The sequence below is a fragment of the Rhipicephalus microplus genome, chromosome 9 (genome assembly GCF_043290135.1).
Source record: "Rhipicephalus microplus isolate Deutch F79 chromosome 9, USDA_Rmic, whole genome shotgun sequence".
NCBI classification, from domain to species: Eukaryota; Metazoa; Arthropoda; class Arachnida; order Ixodida; family Ixodidae; genus Rhipicephalus; species Rhipicephalus microplus.
Window position 1 is genome coordinate 5,282,517 of NC_134708.1, and position 17,526 is coordinate 5,300,042.

General features: G+C 44.5%; 1 protein-coding gene across 2 annotated transcripts; it reads right to left on the minus strand.

The window, feature by feature from the left end:
- Positions 1-3,134: 3,134 nt before the first annotated feature.
- LOC119163371 (PITH domain-containing protein CG6153) lies at positions 3,135-17,526 on the minus strand. Of its 2 annotated transcripts, XM_037415353.2 has the most exons (6): positions 17,172-17,526; positions 7,395-7,438; positions 7,252-7,329; positions 4,861-4,965; positions 4,612-4,720; positions 3,135-3,276 (listed from the first exon to the last, which is right to left on the minus strand). In XM_037415353.2, exons 1-6 carry the CDS (start codon positions 17,370-17,372, stop codon positions 3,175-3,177), a joined length of 639 nt encoding a protein of 212 aa, XP_037271250.2. In that variant the 5' UTR covers positions 17,373-17,526; the 3' UTR covers positions 3,135-3,174. The 2 variants fall into 2 exon arrangements, with proteins under 2 accessions (XP_037271250.2, XP_075729135.1); XM_075873020.1 differs by lacking the exon at positions 4,612-4,720 and having other exon boundaries at positions 17,172-17,519.

Here is a 17,526-nt window from a genome sequence, read left to right on the forward strand (position 1 = left end):
ACGAATTTCGACATCGCCTGCAAGGGCCCAGATGATATATTTATATCTATACAGCACGTTGAACATATATCTATAGAGCCTCTGCAGGAGCCATATACTGGGCTTGAAAACTTCTATTGATGCTTACTGAGCCACAATGGCCTCAATGCTGAAAATGCTTTGAAATCCGTGAAATCACAATGACATACTGGTGCTTGGTTTTTCACGTGAAACTAGACACAATGTGTGACTTTTTTTTGTATAACAAGCTAATTTTAGGTGAAATGAGCAAAAAGTTGGTCTGTATGCTTTAGCATTTCCTTGCATTCCAGACAAACAAACACAAGACATATCTGCAAAGCTGCCTTCACCACAACGGTGCCTGCTGTGTGCAGAAGCTCATTTCTGTAATATGCACTTTCCTTTGAGCCTTACCATACTGAGATAAATGTGTGTACAGCCTAAAAAGAAGGTGCCATGGTCACGCACACACACAAATGGCAAACAGAGGCGTCGGTTCGAAACTTCACGCTTGTATTTTGAGAAAATGGTACTAAATCGATTTCATGGCTAGGCGCATGACAGGATCACATGCAATGTTCAGAAGGCACGCCATGCACTGATTATGGCCACACTGTAAAGTCACCAGAACTTTCTTGTGAAGCAACAGGATCTTACGCATTAAAAATATTTAAGGGGCCCTGCAACATTTCTTGAGCATGGTCAGAAAACGGTGCCGGTCAGTAGTCGAGGCTCGACAGAACACGCGAGCCAAACATTATAGCGTGGCACGCAGCTCAGAATTTACAACCAATTCTGAAAGCCAGTTAAACATCGCTCCCTCTTCTCTCTACAAATCATGCCTTATACCCTAATTTCACCATATACCCCTTTCCACAGCGGTTGGCTGATTTGCTTCATACATAGTGCGGCTGCGGCAAGATGCCGCCATATATCCGCTCGCGATCACACTAAAAGTCAGCCACGGGTATGAAGAAAAACAACAGTGTGCTCAAGTTTATTCCCCCTAGTCATGCCCCACTCTGCGTAGCTTTCAGCACACTCGCTCGCACGAAAAGGGAGCGCTTGAAGCGTGCAATAAATACCAGTGAAATTGCCCGTACTTAACGAATCCTAACGATTTGAGCGGTACATGATTTGTGAAGCATCATGTACTAATAGACGATTCGATTATGACCCAGAAAAGTGTTTCAGGAATCCTCTAAGGCCTTATATGTCTCATTGTACAGATGGCCTTGAAAAAAAACTGTCAACATCAATGCAAATACATAATAACGCAAATAATGTAATAAATCACGAGATCTCTGTAAGGCTGGAAAATCGCAAGCGGTGTACTCACTTCGTATTTGTGAAAATGTGAAGTCGACTCAATAAAAATGCGAGGAGGTATTAAAAGCCAATTAAACAAAAAAAATGGATGAATTTGTGAACTTGCCTATGTGTCTTGATGAGTTTCAAGACTTAAATCAAAGAATAGACGTAGACGTCTATTGCACAGGTGAAACCTTTAATTTTGAACATTTTTATTTGCGAAACTAGCGTTCAGGCACCCAGTTTTTTAACCTCAACATGCGAGTGTCAACTGACGAGCCAATATTCTTGGACGTCCATTAGTACGCGTTGTTCGTGCATGTGTATGTGCATCGGTTTGCAAGAGATGTTCCAGGGGTAAGTCGCTGTATGGATAATGAGCACGATGCGTGCAGCAAGCTGTTGTGAGTGCGCAGATTTTCGAAATAGCGATCCCGTCACCTCTCCTAGCCGACGACGTCAAGCCTTATTATTTGGTATAATACGATTTGTTGCACATTCATTACTAAGAGGTTAAGTGAAACTGACGAATGGTATCTTTTGGATCCGATATCGCATAACTGAAAAGAATGCCAGCTAAAGAAACAGTGATCACTGCAGTTGTCGAAGTGGTTTTCATGCTGTCAGTTTAACAACCTGAAGCAGAAGTTAGTAGCACAATCCTCTGTAGTAGCACAGAAAGTTTACGAGCTGTCTTGTTATGCCTCGAGATAGCAAGCCAGCGACGCCACCTCCCCACCGAAGAAAAAACCCCCGAAGCAAAGAATGCAACGCCGTGATGATCAATTTTTTTTAAATGCCCTCTATTGACCCTGAAAAGAGAAATGCAGACGTGTAACAAAGAGTAGCCGCTTCACAGTGGGCCTTCCAATGCCAGAGCCGCTAGCAATGGCATCACTACTAAAAGCTGCACATATTGAAACCGAATTTCGGCTACTCCATCCAGAAGGCATGCTTTTAATCATGGGATGACATTAAAAAAAATGCAGGTGAAAATTTTGAATTTGGACCCTATCAATTTCGAATTCCAAAGGGCAGGGTCTTTTTGGGCCTTTTACCGCAACAGCGATTACAAATGCAGATGTGCTGGTGGAAGGAATTAGGAAAAGGCACTTGTGAACGAAGATCCATGAACAAAGTATTTAAAGGAAAAGTGTCAACGCGTTTTCACCGTCCACGTGTTCTGAGAATGAGAAACACAGAAAAGTATATTGAGATGTCCAAAAGTAAACGTGACAGAAAATTCTGGCAGAACGCGTGCAGTTATTAGTGAAAATTACTTTAATTGCGTGCTGCACAACGCTTAACAAGCTATCAGCCACGTTCCTAGAACGGATGATGTCCGCCGATGAATCAATGCCAGTTTCACGCTACCAAGTGGCCTAGACGTCACAAGTCTTGCGGAGAGTGCATTTCGCAGTTAAGCAGACTTGTACAACAGAAGTTGCATCTGCACCAAGCATAGCAATGGGGATTGCTTTGGACGCAGGTGCGACCGCTGTTTATTTGGCGGAATAGTGCTAAGTACATGATTTTGACTTAGGTAGCCCCGAGAACAAGGTGCACCTGTTTTGACCCACCAGCGTGGTTATTGCCAGTAATAGACGCTTCCAAGTCCAACTTTGGCACACTTTCAGTTGATATAATCAGGATGGCACAGTATACCTGATTTGGTGCAGGAGTGAAGTCACTGCTGTATTCTTTGTGTACTTGAATAAGAAAATTGGAGTTGGCACCGAGATAGAGCTTCTGCCTGATGTCTGACACAGACTGCAGCTGTCATAGCTCTCTAATTAAGATGACAATGCACTACGAACAGAAAATTTAAACAACTTGCAAGCGAGTAGTCTCACTTTGCTTTTATTACTGTATCATAAAGTTGGCTCGCTGGAGATGCTGCACCTTGTGGTCGGCAGGGTTGGCGGCACTCTCATAGCTGCACAACACCACACCTTGCCTCTGAGCCTGCACGCATAAAATAAATTGCATTGCGCCTTAGGCACTACAGTAACACTAACCTTTCCCCACTCGAGATCACAGGCTACAAACTTCTTTCTTTTTCCCAGGTTTGAATACTGTTCTTTTCTGCCATATAGCGGATTGATAGATTTGATTGATATGTGGGGTTTAACGTCCCAAAACCACCATATGATTATGAGAGACGCCGTAGTGGAGGGCTCCGGAAATTTCGACCACCTGGGGTTCTTTAACGTGCGCCCAAATCTGAGCACACGGGCCTACAACATTTCCGCCTCCATCGGAAATGCAGCCGCCGCGCCATATAGCGGAGGTAAATAGTTATGCAGCATTTCCAATTGCAATTCCGTGATGAGTTAAAACTTCTGTCATCACAGAACGGAGTTCTGCATGCCCATAAACATAACGCCATGAAAGATTTTGTAGCCACAGGCAACATTAAAGTGGAACGTCCAAAGAATACTTCACTCCCCCCTGCTGCTATGCCTTGATTACACCCTCATGCATAGGTCGGCAAAATCTGTCGAGCTCACTCAGACTCACTTATGAAATAAATTTGGCACTTTAAACTCTCTCAGGCTCACCAAAATTTTCCTAATCCAGGCTCACTCAGACTCACACTAACGAAAATTTTCTTCAACTGGACTCACTCGGATTCAGATTCACCATGATATTACTCACCTAGAGACACTCACACTCATAACTTGATCAGAGTCTGAGTGAGTTCACCTACCTATGCCCTCATGTGCACTTTCATAGTTTGTGAGAACCAGCATTGACAGTATCTCTCATGTATACAGTTCTCGGCCAGCCAAATTATGAATAGCATACAGCCCCCCTCCTCCTTCCAGCCCCCCTCCTCCTTCCAAGTGTGGTGTGTACTTCCCCAGAAAGCCGCAAAGAATGCTAGGTTTTGGCCTAATAGACACAAGGCACTTACAGTAGATTATGATATAGAGTTTGCTTTGAAAAGAAACTACTTGTTCAAAGCGGTGACCATTACACTGTGGTGGTAGCTAAAACATCCGTAAAATCTTTCCCAGTTACAATACCAAGTCGATCAATGCAAGAGTGAAATGTCCAAAATATTACCTAGATATGTTTTGCCAGACACCAGAATAACATATTGAATGGGCTCTGCCCTATTATGTTGTACCTTGTCAGCCGGCCTCACACAATTCTTATATATGGTATAGGAGACTAACAGTCTGCAACCGAGACACAAAATCTTAACAAGTGGTGCTGTTATGGTGTACACTGCGCTGCTTATAGCATGAAATTATGAAGAGGCCGACTTGTGATTAGTGCTAAGTGGAGACCCACCTGTGTGAACTCCCCATGCAGGCCGATGTAGTAGACACGCGTTGTGTCGCTCCCAAAGTTGCTCGGGAAGTGCAGTGACAAGTGGTGCACACTGGAGAACTTTACAGTCCTGCACAGTGTTGCCCTGACCCTTGTTGGCTTCTGCAAAGTCTTGCTCGCACAGTTTGACTTATAATCTATACATTTCACTTTGTAAGCACAGCTGTATATGGAGAACATACCACAACAGAAGGGGAGAAAGTGGCAAACCTGACAGGGTACTCCAAGTTACCACTGGCATCAGGCTGCAGCTCAAACTCCTGTTCGGGCGTTGCACGGACATCACGAAATGTCATCTGTCGCCGATTCTTGAACCTGAAAATAAATATAAAAGGGACAATACGATGTGCAGACAAACAAAGTTCTCTAGTGTATGTTATCATCATCATCAACAACATCAGCCTGCTTTTTTACATCCACTACGAAAGGCCCAACTCCTGTTTACCCTGTCTTATGCGAGCGGATTTCATTTCATCCCTGTAAATTTTTAATTTCATCATCCCCGTCCAACCTTCTCTCATCCTCAGCTGGACTTTTCATCACTTAATAGCAATTCTGTTGTTCTAACTGACCACCTTAAGTTATCTGCCTTACGCATTGTGTAGACTGCACAGATCCATTTTAAGTACACTATCAGCTACACTTGTTTGCTCTTACATCCACTTCGCTCTCTTCCTATCTTTTAGCATTACGCCCATCATTGCTCATCCCAATGCACACTGAAAAGTCCTTAATTTTTTCAATAAAGCTTGTTAATTGCTGAGTTCGTTCTCAATTTTCCAGAATTATGAAGCACACACAACAACAGTTAGGCGTACACACTTACAAGGCAGCGACATTTATGCATCAAAGGCAGACGCACACAAGTCTGCACCAATGAGCATGAACTCTGCGTTATGAACTGGAAGACGTGAACACCGTACAGCGTGTGCCTGTCATTCAGTGCTCATTATACCTTTCAAAGTTTAACAGGTTGCAACACTGCCTACAAGGCGCTACTAAATACACTGTGGTCCATTACTCACAAGTGAACCTTGTGTATGCCAGTATTATCTTCCAAAACTAACATCTTCAATAAAGCTCACTTCGATTAGTTTATTCACGATGTTCAAAAATTATAAAGTGCACAAAACTATAGACAGGCATACAAATTCAGAAGTCAGTGGTATTCTTCCATCAAAGACAGACACACAGAAATCTGCACGAATGGGCGTGCACTGCAGACTGATGTTATTACCCAGATGTTAACACCATGTGGCGTTTGCCTGTCATATAGTACACATTCAGCCTTTCTAAGTGTAACAGGTTGAAACACCACCTCTGGGTTACTAGATACTTAGAGGGGGAAAAAAAGAAAATGCCGGGCCTGTGCGGAAGGCGCAGCACAGTCACAGCGAAAGCTAGGAGAGCGGCTTTTCAGAGCCTTTTCTAAACACTCATTGGGTAACTACTGCAAGCACACTTGATTGGTACCCACTAGGGCATTTATAATAAACTTTTGGGTACTAGGCCGGCATTAGCTATGCTATTTTTTGTCATTCTTCTGAGAAGCGTGGTGTCCGCTAAACACTGATTTGATGATTGATGTGTGGAGTTTACTGTCCCAAAACCACCATATGATTATGAGAGACGCCGTAGTGGAGGGCTCCGGAAATTTCGACCACCTGGGGTTCTTTAACGTGCACCCAAATCTGAGCACACGGGCCTACAACATTTCCGCCTCCATCGGAAATGCAGCCGCCGCAGCCGGGATTCGATCCCGCGACTTGCGGGTCAGTAGCCGAGTACCTCAACCACTAGACCACCGCGGCGGGGCTCCGCTAAACACTTGCAAGGAATTTAATGCCAATTGTTGATGCAGTGGCTGACGGCGATGAGGAATTATGGCTGAAGTGGGTATGCACAACAGTTAATAGGGGAACAAGAACAAGCTTTTGTAATAGGTTGTAGCATTAGACGACCCACTCGTTACACTATTCGCATTGTGCGACGACTGGTTGTTCTTTCGCTATTTTAAAACGCTTTACAAATCGTATTAACGCGATTGCTTTCCCGACATCAGGCCTGCCTAAGGCAAGTTTGACAACTAGTCGCAAGCACCGGAGCAGCTCAGTGGTAGAATACTGGGCTGGCACCCAGCGGACCCACGTTCGAGCCCCACAGTGTCTCTGGTGTTAGGTTTGCCAAGAAGTCACTAGCACCAGCGTAGCTCAGTGGTAGAATACTGGGCTGGTACCCGGAAGACCCGGGTTTTGAGCCCCACTATGTCTTTGGTGCTAGGTTTTTTTTTTTTTTGTCTAAATTTGGGCGATGCGGTTATGGACACCGGTGGTGGCGGCAGACAACTGCGCGTGACCTGAGTTGCGATCTCATAACAGCTTTTGCTGTAAAAAAACAGAGGGAAAGGGAGGATGGAAGCTTCCGATAATAGTTTGTAACCGGGGCTTATGTGCTTGAGCTGACATTTCGACAAGTGGACTAGTTTTTTTCAAGACTAGTTCTAGCCTTGAAAAACACTAGTCCACTAGTCAAAACATCGGCTCGACCACACAAGCCCCGCTTATGGAGTTTTTCATGGATACACATTGGTGCTTTACTCACATGCGAACCTTGGAAGGGTGCATGCCAGCCACGCCTCCCACAATTAGGATGGACTTGAGCTTGACATTTCCAGTGAAGCTGCAAGACACGCACCATGAGGAACAAGATTCCAGCAGGCTTCTTCACTCAGCTATGGTACATACGGGATGTTGAAGAGGAGCTCCTCATCTACATCGCTGTCCACATACTGCAAACAGGTAAGTCAAAAACAGGCACATAAGGGAGGTGGTTTGCATATCAGCCGGTCACAGCTTTTTAAACCTTGCGCAGCATGCGACATACTGCTAGGCTGTTGCTTTCTTTTTTATTCCCTTTTATTCCACCAATGTGTTCATACCAAGCAGCTATCACAGCCAAAGGTGCAATTGTCTGCCTGATTTGAAGGGCAGCCATTTGATGCAAACGTTGATAAGCAGCAACCTAGAAGAACATTTCAGGCTTTTTGTATTAGTTTTGAATCTAATAAATGTGTGAGCAGACATTTCAGGAAAAAAAAAAGCGTATCTCGAGCAACACTGCAGTGCCTCTCTTTTATTAAACGAGCAGTCTGCGCCTTCTTTTGGTGAAGTAGAGCTTTCATCTGTGATACACACCCACGCTAACCGAGGAAACTTCGGTTAGAAACTGAATAGTTCTTCAATAAAAATAATAAAAATGAAAAAAATTGTTAGCTTATGCCTGCTAAAAGGATGAAAGTAACAAAAACAAGAAAAATTTATGTGATAACAATAGATAAATAGAAATTATGTATATAATAGAATCAAGCAGCTCATTTGAATTAAGAAATAAAAACAATTAGAAAGCTATTAATACAGCAGTAATGATTTATTCTATAGCCTGAAGCTGTCAGACCAGTTCAGTTAAAAAAAAAAATTGAAACACTGAATAGGCATGTCTTGCCTTAACAGACCCCTGACACCGAAATTATAAACTCGACATTGTGTTGTTTGAGAGTCCTGCATGCAGAAGCAAGTCCGACTGATTATTAGTGACGAGTATTGCCTATAACATCATTCAATTTGGTTTTAAAGTGAGGGTGCATGCTTGTACGAGCGTTCAAGTGCAATCGACATTTTTTGTGGTTTTATGTACACATGGGGCACCGTCTTGATGTTACAGGGGTCAAGCAAGTATTGTTGGCATTAGAGAACATTTGCAGCGCACAAAATATAGGCCGACTGTGACTTGGTGAGGACTATTGTTTGTCACCCCTCTCGCTCTGTTGTCGTGCTGCTCTCAAGGTGGATTTGGCTGCTTACGCCAGGAATGCCTTTCTTTTTTTCTGAGGGGGACACGTTCAAAGCATCCACATCGTTTCATTCATCAGCACCTGCAGGTCCCCCTATTTGAAAACAGTGCGATCAGCCTCACCGAAGCTTGAGTGAAGGTAGTCTCTGGTGCTGCCCCAGTGTGAGGCGCTAGCTTCATATGCTATTTAGGCAGACGTTTCTAACTGGTGCAAAATGGTACTGAAGTATTGATGCTTGCATAAATTACACGATGTGTTAGAGCATTTAGAATTCAATTTCGGCATTACCATACGCAAAGGTAGAAATACCCATAAAAAAGTTGCAAACAATACTTTCGCTGTCAAGAGTCCTTTGAAGTCAGCCCTCACGAAGTCTTGTGGGCAAAAAATGAGCAACAGCTTCAATGCACAGGTTACATGTCTTTTAGATTAATGTTATTCTGTTTTTACAGTGGCTACTATCGCTGAATCTTTAAAGAAGTCTGTTATGTTAGGCCTGAACAAACATGTAATATGTAAAGATTTCTTTACTGAAAACTCCCTGGGCGCCGCCATAAGCCCCTCTGGGCTGTTGTTAACATGCGTGACCCCCAAAAATGCAGGGCCAAATCTGTGATGTCAACTTTTGTACTCCCGTGCAACAGCTTGGAAAGCAGGGGATCCTCCTCTCCGATAAAAACGTCTATACCGTACATTCATTGCTGTGGTAGAAACATCGACTTGAGGTGTGCGAGTCGTCGTGGACAACTGTTTGTGTGCGGTGTGCGGAGCCGATTTGAAGTGCACAGCTTTCGCCATGATGGTGAATAATGATGATTATGGTGAAGTAGAAGAAGCACGGCAATGCACGTATTCGTGTGCGGGGATTAGCTAAGACCTCGAGCGACGGGGATCTTTTGGCGAGCGGCAGAGAAACCCATTGGGCGGTCGTGCAGCAGGCCACGTCCAGACATCTGATCCGACGCTGCTGGTCCGGGGCCCATCCCGGCTTCCACGATCCAGAGGACTATTAGGCTGGGCATTGCCCTACCTGTCCCCGGCTGCGGTTCCGCGGCGGCGTTATCGGCGAGTGGCTGGCCTTGTCCCTGGCCCCAGCATGTCGCTGTTCGAGGTACCGTTCAAGCCACCCTTTGCGGCACTGTTCTCGTCGTCCCTGGTGCTGTACCAGGTGCCAACACTGCTGCACTGGGTTTCTCCCTGGCATGTATCAGCTGAGCCGGGTCACGCACGAGTCCTGACGAAGATGAGGCAACTCACCCCCGTCCTGGTGCAGAGTCCAGGCGGCCCTCTTCCGGCCCGCTGAGATCAAGACCACAGGATGTGGCCACTGACTTGGCTTTGTGCACCATTGCAAACCACCCCTTGATCGGGGAACGCCTGACGAGAGCTTGGAGCTTCGCTCTTCGACAACTCCACGACTGAAGCACCGAGATTATCTGCAGTGGTGTGAGTGCGGAACATGTTCATGCTAGTTGTAATTACATGTATATATGTCACGTAGTGTAGTCCCGTGTCTGTGGCGATATGTATATAAAGTGGTGCTTCTTCGTCTACGGGTGTTTCCTGTGCCCATCTGGCTAACCTGCGCCTACCATTTGCCCACAATTGTCTATTTCACGTGCTATGGAAAGTAGAAAGCAGATAAGACGTTAACATTGCTTTCATGGCTGCCAATAAGCCAGGTAAAATTTGTGTTACTGTGCAGAGAAAGAATGGGCGAGTAAAAGACAAGAAGCAGACTGATTTTTGTTTTGTTAGACACACCAATTTTACTGGCTGCCGTACAAGTGTAGTATATCAGCCGGGCTGAGCAGTATTGCTATATTTATCTCAGAGAGACTTTTGAGTATCTGTATTTCTGTATCCAGATATCTTTAAAAAATAAATGTGTATCTCAGTAGTGAAATACCTTTATAATGAGGTTGTATTACAATACTATGCAAGGCACGGGTATCTTGTTACATTTTTATTCGAGAAATTAGTCTAGGTGCATTATCAGTGCTTTCAAAGGGAGAATAAAGTCTTCTCTTTTTCTTCTTTTTTTTTTTTTTGTGCCAAGGCAATCAAAGGTACCCCGTTGGTCGGCAAGAATGTTAGGGCCCGATGGCTTCCCATCAAGCACATAATGGCCCATGTGCTAAAGCGTATGAGAACGCTGATGGCAGAATTGCAGAAACAGTATTGTAGGCTCCTGAAAGTCACACTCGTTCAAGGCCAGTGCACCCAGCCCGACTTTTTGGGTGGCAAGCCATTTCATAATTACAACTGATAACTGTAATTATGTAATTATTACCCGTAATGCACATTGTGAGCGCCCCTCTGTTATGTTTAATGGCACTGAGCATACTGTAATAAACAAAAATTAAACTACAAGGCTCCATGCTCTGCAATTTTGTTTACAACATTATGTTGCACTAATTATTGTTTTTGTGAAATATCAGCCTCCCCCTCTAGAAAAGTATTCCTGCATCTGGAGGAGGAAGTGGCACCAGGTCTGTATTGCAGTATCTGTATTCCGGAATATTTTTTCGGACTTTTTTCAAGAGTACCTCCGAAATATCCCATTACGATAATGGGAAATATACTTCAGTATCTAGATTTCACACTGCTAATTGACGTATTTCAATATATGTATTCCACAAAATTTTACGAAGCATTGCAGCTCATCACTCTATTTAAGGTCCCTTGCAGCCATGGTCACTTCTGAATAGAACAGACGGGCCGCTGCATTAACCAGAGATTGTTGGAACATAAGAGATTGCTAACCAGAGGCTCACCTTGTAATCTTTCTTCACATTGTGGAGAGTGTAAGTGCACAACCAAATTCGATGAATGTGCAGTTTTGTACCAGCATAAGAACAAAGAAACACACCTGATGATTGAGGCATGGCATATCGACAATAGTGGTGTCACATGCGCGAGCCAACTGTCTATTCACTTGCATAAAAATGAAGTCAAATGCCTTAAAGCAGTGGTCCTCAATTGGGGGTCCGTGAAAGCATTTCTATGATCCGCGAGACCCTCCCCCGCGTTTTTCTTTAAGCGTGACTGTGCCACTTATTGATGGACTGTCCGAAATGAAGTGATGTGGCACATTTGTTTGATGTTTGGTAGCAATAAAATGCATCTATTTCACGCTCTAGTTGTGTTAATTTCCTTACGTATCCCCCCTCACTCCGCTCCGCAGCAAGGGGTCCCCCATCACTTACACCAGCCCACAAAGACCCCCGAGCCACATGGCTGAGAACCACTGCCTTAAAGGGACACTAAAGAGGAATAATGACTTGATTTGGATTCATAAACTGCACTCTGAGAACTGCAATGTCGTACGTTTTACTCTGATAAGTTCATTATTAGTGAAGAAAATGAAAGTTGAAGTTTCATTTTCAAATTTCATGCCAAAATCTCCGCATGTGACGTCAGAAATTTCAATGTGTATTCTTGGTATTCTCGTGGCATTGGCTCGATGAAATTTTCTGAAACTTTGTATGCTATGTTTGTGACGCCCACAGGTGACAATGTACTTTTGGAAGCTACGTAGGAACACCCCCCCCCCCCCCCTCTAGTAGACATTTTCAAAATTTCTCGTGTCATAGTTTTATTTCGGGAATCTCAATGTGGCGTCACAACCCCCATTTTCTTTTCACGCGTATTCTCACTTACCAAGTGCCGTGTCGTGCTGTTTTTGGGATTGTGAAATCGTACTTTACTAATATGCAAAAAACCGTTTTGCTCATTGGTGTCCTTTTAAAGTCATCCTTCCCGTAGACCACCGTGCATGCGTTATTTCTTCTTTGCTGTTGCGTGCATCTTCAGTTGATAGTAGGCTTTTGTAGTGTGCTGACTACCTTCTTGTATCCATATTTACACACCCCGTGTTTTTTTAGAATGAGATACTGAGTTTGGCACTGCTACATCAATTGCTTATAAGTGACATATATTATTATTAGAATGATAATTCAGGTGCTGAAATTCTAAAGTTGTCATAATGAATGATGAAGAAAATTTTGCTAAAATCATTTTCCTCCTTAATCTAGCCCCAATAATGAATTAGGATGCCAGTAAAAAGTCAACAACTGGGTCATTCAAAGATGAATTAGTAATGCATCCACCATTACAATGAGAAAAAGTCCCTCATGTCCTAGAACCCAAACCAACTTAATCAGCTGTATATGCGGTGGAACTAATGATCCGAAAGCAGTCAGAACCTGTGAGTCCACATTTGCAGTGAGAGAGGAACACACTGATAGTGAATCAGCAAAAATTACTGCAGAACTAGCTGATTCTGTCAATTTGTGGAGAGCTAAAATTATTGCTAGAAATTATGCAACAAAAATGGGCACAGAATCTAGAAGGCAAACAGAAAACACCCAATCTAGAGTAGGAGAGAAAATGTGATTCCACATTTTTCTTCATCTTGGGAAACTTTCGCACACGTGTGTGTATTGCAGTTGTTTTCATCAGTAAACCCTACAGTTGATGTCTAGTGCGTGTACAGTACACGTGTCTTCTCATTGTCTGAGGGTTACTTTGAGCTGTTAAAGGGACACTAAAGGCGAATATTAAGTTGATGTTGATTGCTGAAAGCACGGTCCAGAATCCTCGTAGTGCTACTACTTTTATGCCAAGGAAGTGCTTATTTTGAAATAAAATCACATTTTAGTGGTCCACATCGCGTTAGCACACTTAAAATTACCCACCTCAATCAGAACCTTTCACGTCACTGTTGCCGTGTACAACGTTGCACGACTTAACTGCGCAACCGCCGACATAGTAGTAGTAGAGCGATAGTAGCGGGGGCCATAGCAGCAACAACAGCGATTGAACAATTTCCTGCTAGGGCCTCTGCAATGGCAGGCATGCTTGGTTCAACTGGGTCCCGCTAGATGGCATGACCTGTCCAGTTCAACCCACTGACTTCCATTAAAAAGGCTGGACGACGCATCCCCCCTCACCCATGCGGGCCCTTGTGAAGTCACCAGAAAGTCCCTTCGGTGTCTCGAAATCTGGCGTCTTCTGGGCATTTCAGGAGTGTAATTGATAAAATATCTGGTGTCAGTTGTTGTGATTGTAACTTTTATGTATTATTTTTATAATATGTGGGGGTGCTGACACCCCCCCTGTAAAGTTGTCTGCGCCGCGTGGCGCACGTGTCTCGCCCCAAGGCTTAATTTTGGTGGTGACCACCGCCAGGCGATAGATGGCGTTGTGTTCGCTTTGAGTACCACTGTTGGTAGAGTGGTAGCGCCGGCGGTGGCCCCTGGCAGAAGGCGGGCCTTGGTGGCGGGCGAGCGTTGAGCGAGCCTCTTCTGCGCGTGGCGGCTGCCGCGAACGGTTGTCTGTAGCGTGGGCCCCCGGTGTTCGGCACCGCGGGCTTCGCGCCGGGGTCCCGCGTGGAAGGTCAGGCGTTGGCGACGCCGCCTTGGGTATGTGTTAGTGTGTTGGGTGTGTTAGTGTGTGTTTATCATGTTATTGTGTGTTTAGTGTTTCACTGTGTTATCTTGTTTGTATGGTAGCATGTTAATTAAAATTGATGTATCATTCGGCGGACGATATCGTCGTCTAAATTAGTTAATAAATGTATGTATGTTGTGGGCTTTGTACCGACTGTGTCCACTGTGTCCGTTCACTCCAAGAGCGTGGCGTGGCGATGCGCTCGTTCGCCTCGCTGAGACCCCGACAAATATAACATTTTTGTGGTCATCCAACGCTACACGAAAAATGACAGACGCCATAGCGACGCCCTTTGAACATAGCGCAGTGCTGTTACGTACAACGTTACAATTACTAGTTAGTCAGGTGACAGAAAAAAAGAATTGTCACAGCAATTTTTACAAGAAAAAGAAAGAAGGAGTGTACTGGTCACAAAGGTTTGTCTTTTGTGATTGATCCGGGAAAGAAAACAATGTTGGGATGACATCGTTTCGAAGATAAGTTTTTGGGAGCGAGGGCCCAAACATGACTGCAAAATGGTCCCAGCAAAGTCTGCTTCTTAGAGTCGGCATCCAGTTGTCGCTCTTTAAGTTACTGACCCACTTCTGATATATTTGAGGCCTCGGGCGTGGGAAACTGCATGTAAAAAAACCAAACACCTTCAGCGCGCTCCGATAAAAAAATAGGCGGTCAAACACCATATTTTTCTTGCAGAACGCGTAAAAATAAATATCATTTCGAGGTACTTATGTGTAAAACACAGACACTGCGGAATCAGGGCGTAGATGAAGTATATATAAACATTCTGAAAGAAATCTACAGGGGATCAACTGCTACCATGGCGCTTCATGAAGAAAGCAACAGAATACCAATCAAGAAGGGTGTAAGTCAGGGGGACACAATCTCCCCAATGCTATTTACCGCATGCTTACAGAAGGTTTTCAGAAGCCTAGAATGGGAACAGTTAGGGATAAGAGTTCATGGAGAATACCTTAGTAACCTGCGCTTCGCCGATGACATTGCATTGATGAGTAACTCAAGAACGAATTGCAACTCATGATTACGGAGTTACACAAGGAGAGCAGAAAGGTGGGTCTTAAAATTAATCTGCAGAAAACGAAAGTAATGTACAACAACCTCGGAAAAGAGCAACGCTTCGAGATAGGTAATAGTGCTCTTCAAGTTGTAAAAGACTATGTATACTTAGGGCAGGTAATAACCGCAGAGCCTAACCACGAGACTGAAGTAACTAGAAGAATGAGAATGGGGTGGAGCACATTCGGCAAGCACTCTCAAATTATGACAGGTAGATTGCCATTATCCCTCAAGAGGAAGGTATATAACAGCTGTATCTTGCCGGTACTTAGCTACGGAGCAGAAACCTGGAGACTCACAAAGAGGGTTCAGCTTAAATTGAGGACGACGCAGCGAGCAATGGAAAGAAAAATGGTAGGTGTAACCTTAAGAGACAAGAAGAGAGTAGAGTGGATTAGGGGACAAACGGGGGTTAAGGATATCATAGTTGAAATAAAGAAGAGGAAATGGACATGGGCCGGGCATGTAGCGCGTAGACAGGATAACCGCTGGTCATTAAGGGTAACTGACTGGATTACCAGAGAAGGGAAGCGGGTTAGGGGGAGACAGAAGGTTAGGTGGGCAGATGAGATTAAGAAGTTTGCGGGTATAAATTGGCAGCAGCAAGCACAGGACCGGGTTAACTGGCGGAACATGGGAGAGGCCTTTGTTCTGCAGTGGACGTAGTCAGGCTGATGATGATGATGATGTGTAAAAAGTCTTTGCCATGACATTTCCAGTCAATTCATAAAGTTCAGAGCTCTCTACAGGCCAGCATTTTATTAAAAAGAAAAAAAAAAAGCCCCCGTGCCCGCAGCAGACGACTGTTCATGACAGTGGCTTCCGGGACACCAACGGCGCCTTCCGGTGGCTTCAACCTTGCGCGCTCAATGCACCGTCCAGCTCCCCCTAGTAGAGATCAGTGGTTCAACCAGGCAAAAATCGAACTTTTGAACCAATCGCGCCACTCCCCGTAGTAACGTGCGGCGGTAATTTTTTTCATGAATCAAACAGAAAAGAACAAGAAGCATTACGTATCTCTATGGGCGGAAGGTTCTTTATTTAGTACAGCTAGTTTGATTACTAGTGATTAATCGTAGGCGGTAACTCTGACGTCATCGGGATCATTCTGCGAATGTGCTATCGTAGTGCGCGTGTTCTCGTGCATATACATCAATTTCTCGGTAAGTAGGGCACTGCTGTTGACAACATTGTTGTTTTAGCCATCGTCATACATTAAGCTTTCACGCTGACATAAATTGTTATTTGACTTTTGGTGTCTTTTTAATATGTTTAAGTTCGGCTATCATCCACAAGACCAAACTTCTGCATTGAATAGTGCTCGTGCACTGTTCCACAGTCACATATCGCTACAATTTTGCGGTGTGCGAGGCACCAGTGAAGCAGGCTCAATATCACACGTCTGTCCACTGCCCTTTTGTTCGGAGGTACAGGGGACCAAGTAGTGTCAAACTTCTTTAATGCAAGCCATATGAGTCACAATCATAGGCATAGCCAGACTGTGTTGGGAAGTGTTTGAATCCCTCTCCGAAATAAAATGCTGGCTACTCCCCACGTTGCTGTGTACTTACCTTTCAGAATGACACCACTGTTTCACGGAGAGAAATGGGAATTTAGGGGCTCGTTTTTCTTTGTTAGACACAATACTAGCGAGAACGAAGAGACCCTGATGTTAAGGAAGGCGTATGGGATGTTATTAGAACTAACTGTAATGAAAATTTGAAGAAAGAAAAGTGGACGAAAAGATCATTAGTCGTTGGCAGGGACCGAACTTGCGACCTTCAAATAACGCGTCCGGTAGACCATCCTGTGCATCGCTGGTTCGGTGCCTGCCAGCGGCAAGTTATCTTTTCGTCCACTCTTGTTTCTTCACATTTGCATTACTTCTAACAACATCCCCTACACTATTTTTTTTTACATCACGGCCTGTTCTCATTGCCACTGATTCACATGTTTTATGCACTTTCTCCAGTTCGAATTCAAGCCCCGTGGGATCAAAAACGCAAGTCATGCTCAAGACTCCCTGGAGTCCAGATCGCTACCAGCATTTGTGAAAGGAGCCAAGGTTCCAAGAACAAGTCTGATTGCGACAGAAAAGTTTAAGACATTTTGTCATGTCATCTGGATGACATGAGTCACTCGCCTTCTCACGATCCAATCTCTGCTCCCATGGCTTGAAGACCAACTTGCCGGACCCTTCCTCCTTTTCGTTTAGGCACTCAACGTTGTCAAGGTCTATTTTGGAGTAGAGCGAGTACTGTACACCCGTCTCAAGTCCGTTGGAAGAGTCTCCCCCGTGGCCTCCACACGGGTCGCCGCCGTGACCGTGATGGTGGTGCGCCATGTGAGTAGACGAGGATGGGACAACGCCCGAATCAACACGACGCACTACTTGACTAGAACAATTACGAATGTACAAACGCGTACTGTCCTTAGATTGCAGAACTTGAAGACGGCGCAAACGAAAAGTATCTAGTAACGTTGACCGGTACAAGCAT

Excerpts from the sequence above, each read along its gene's own strand:
- LOC119163371 (XM_037415353.2), bottom strand. The coding sequence starts at position 17,372 with ATGGCGCACCACCATCACGGTCACGGCGGCGACCCGTGTGGAGGCCAC. Across the intron at positions 4,721-4,860 it reads AACTTGGAGTACCCTGTCAG|GACTGTAAAGTTCTCCAGTG; the intron begins GTTTGCCACTTT and ends AACACTGTGCAG. Across the intron at positions 3,277-4,611 it reads TGCATGGGGAGTTCACACAG|GCTCAGAGGCAAGGTGTGGT; the intron begins GTGGGTCTCCAC and ends TTATGCGTGCAG.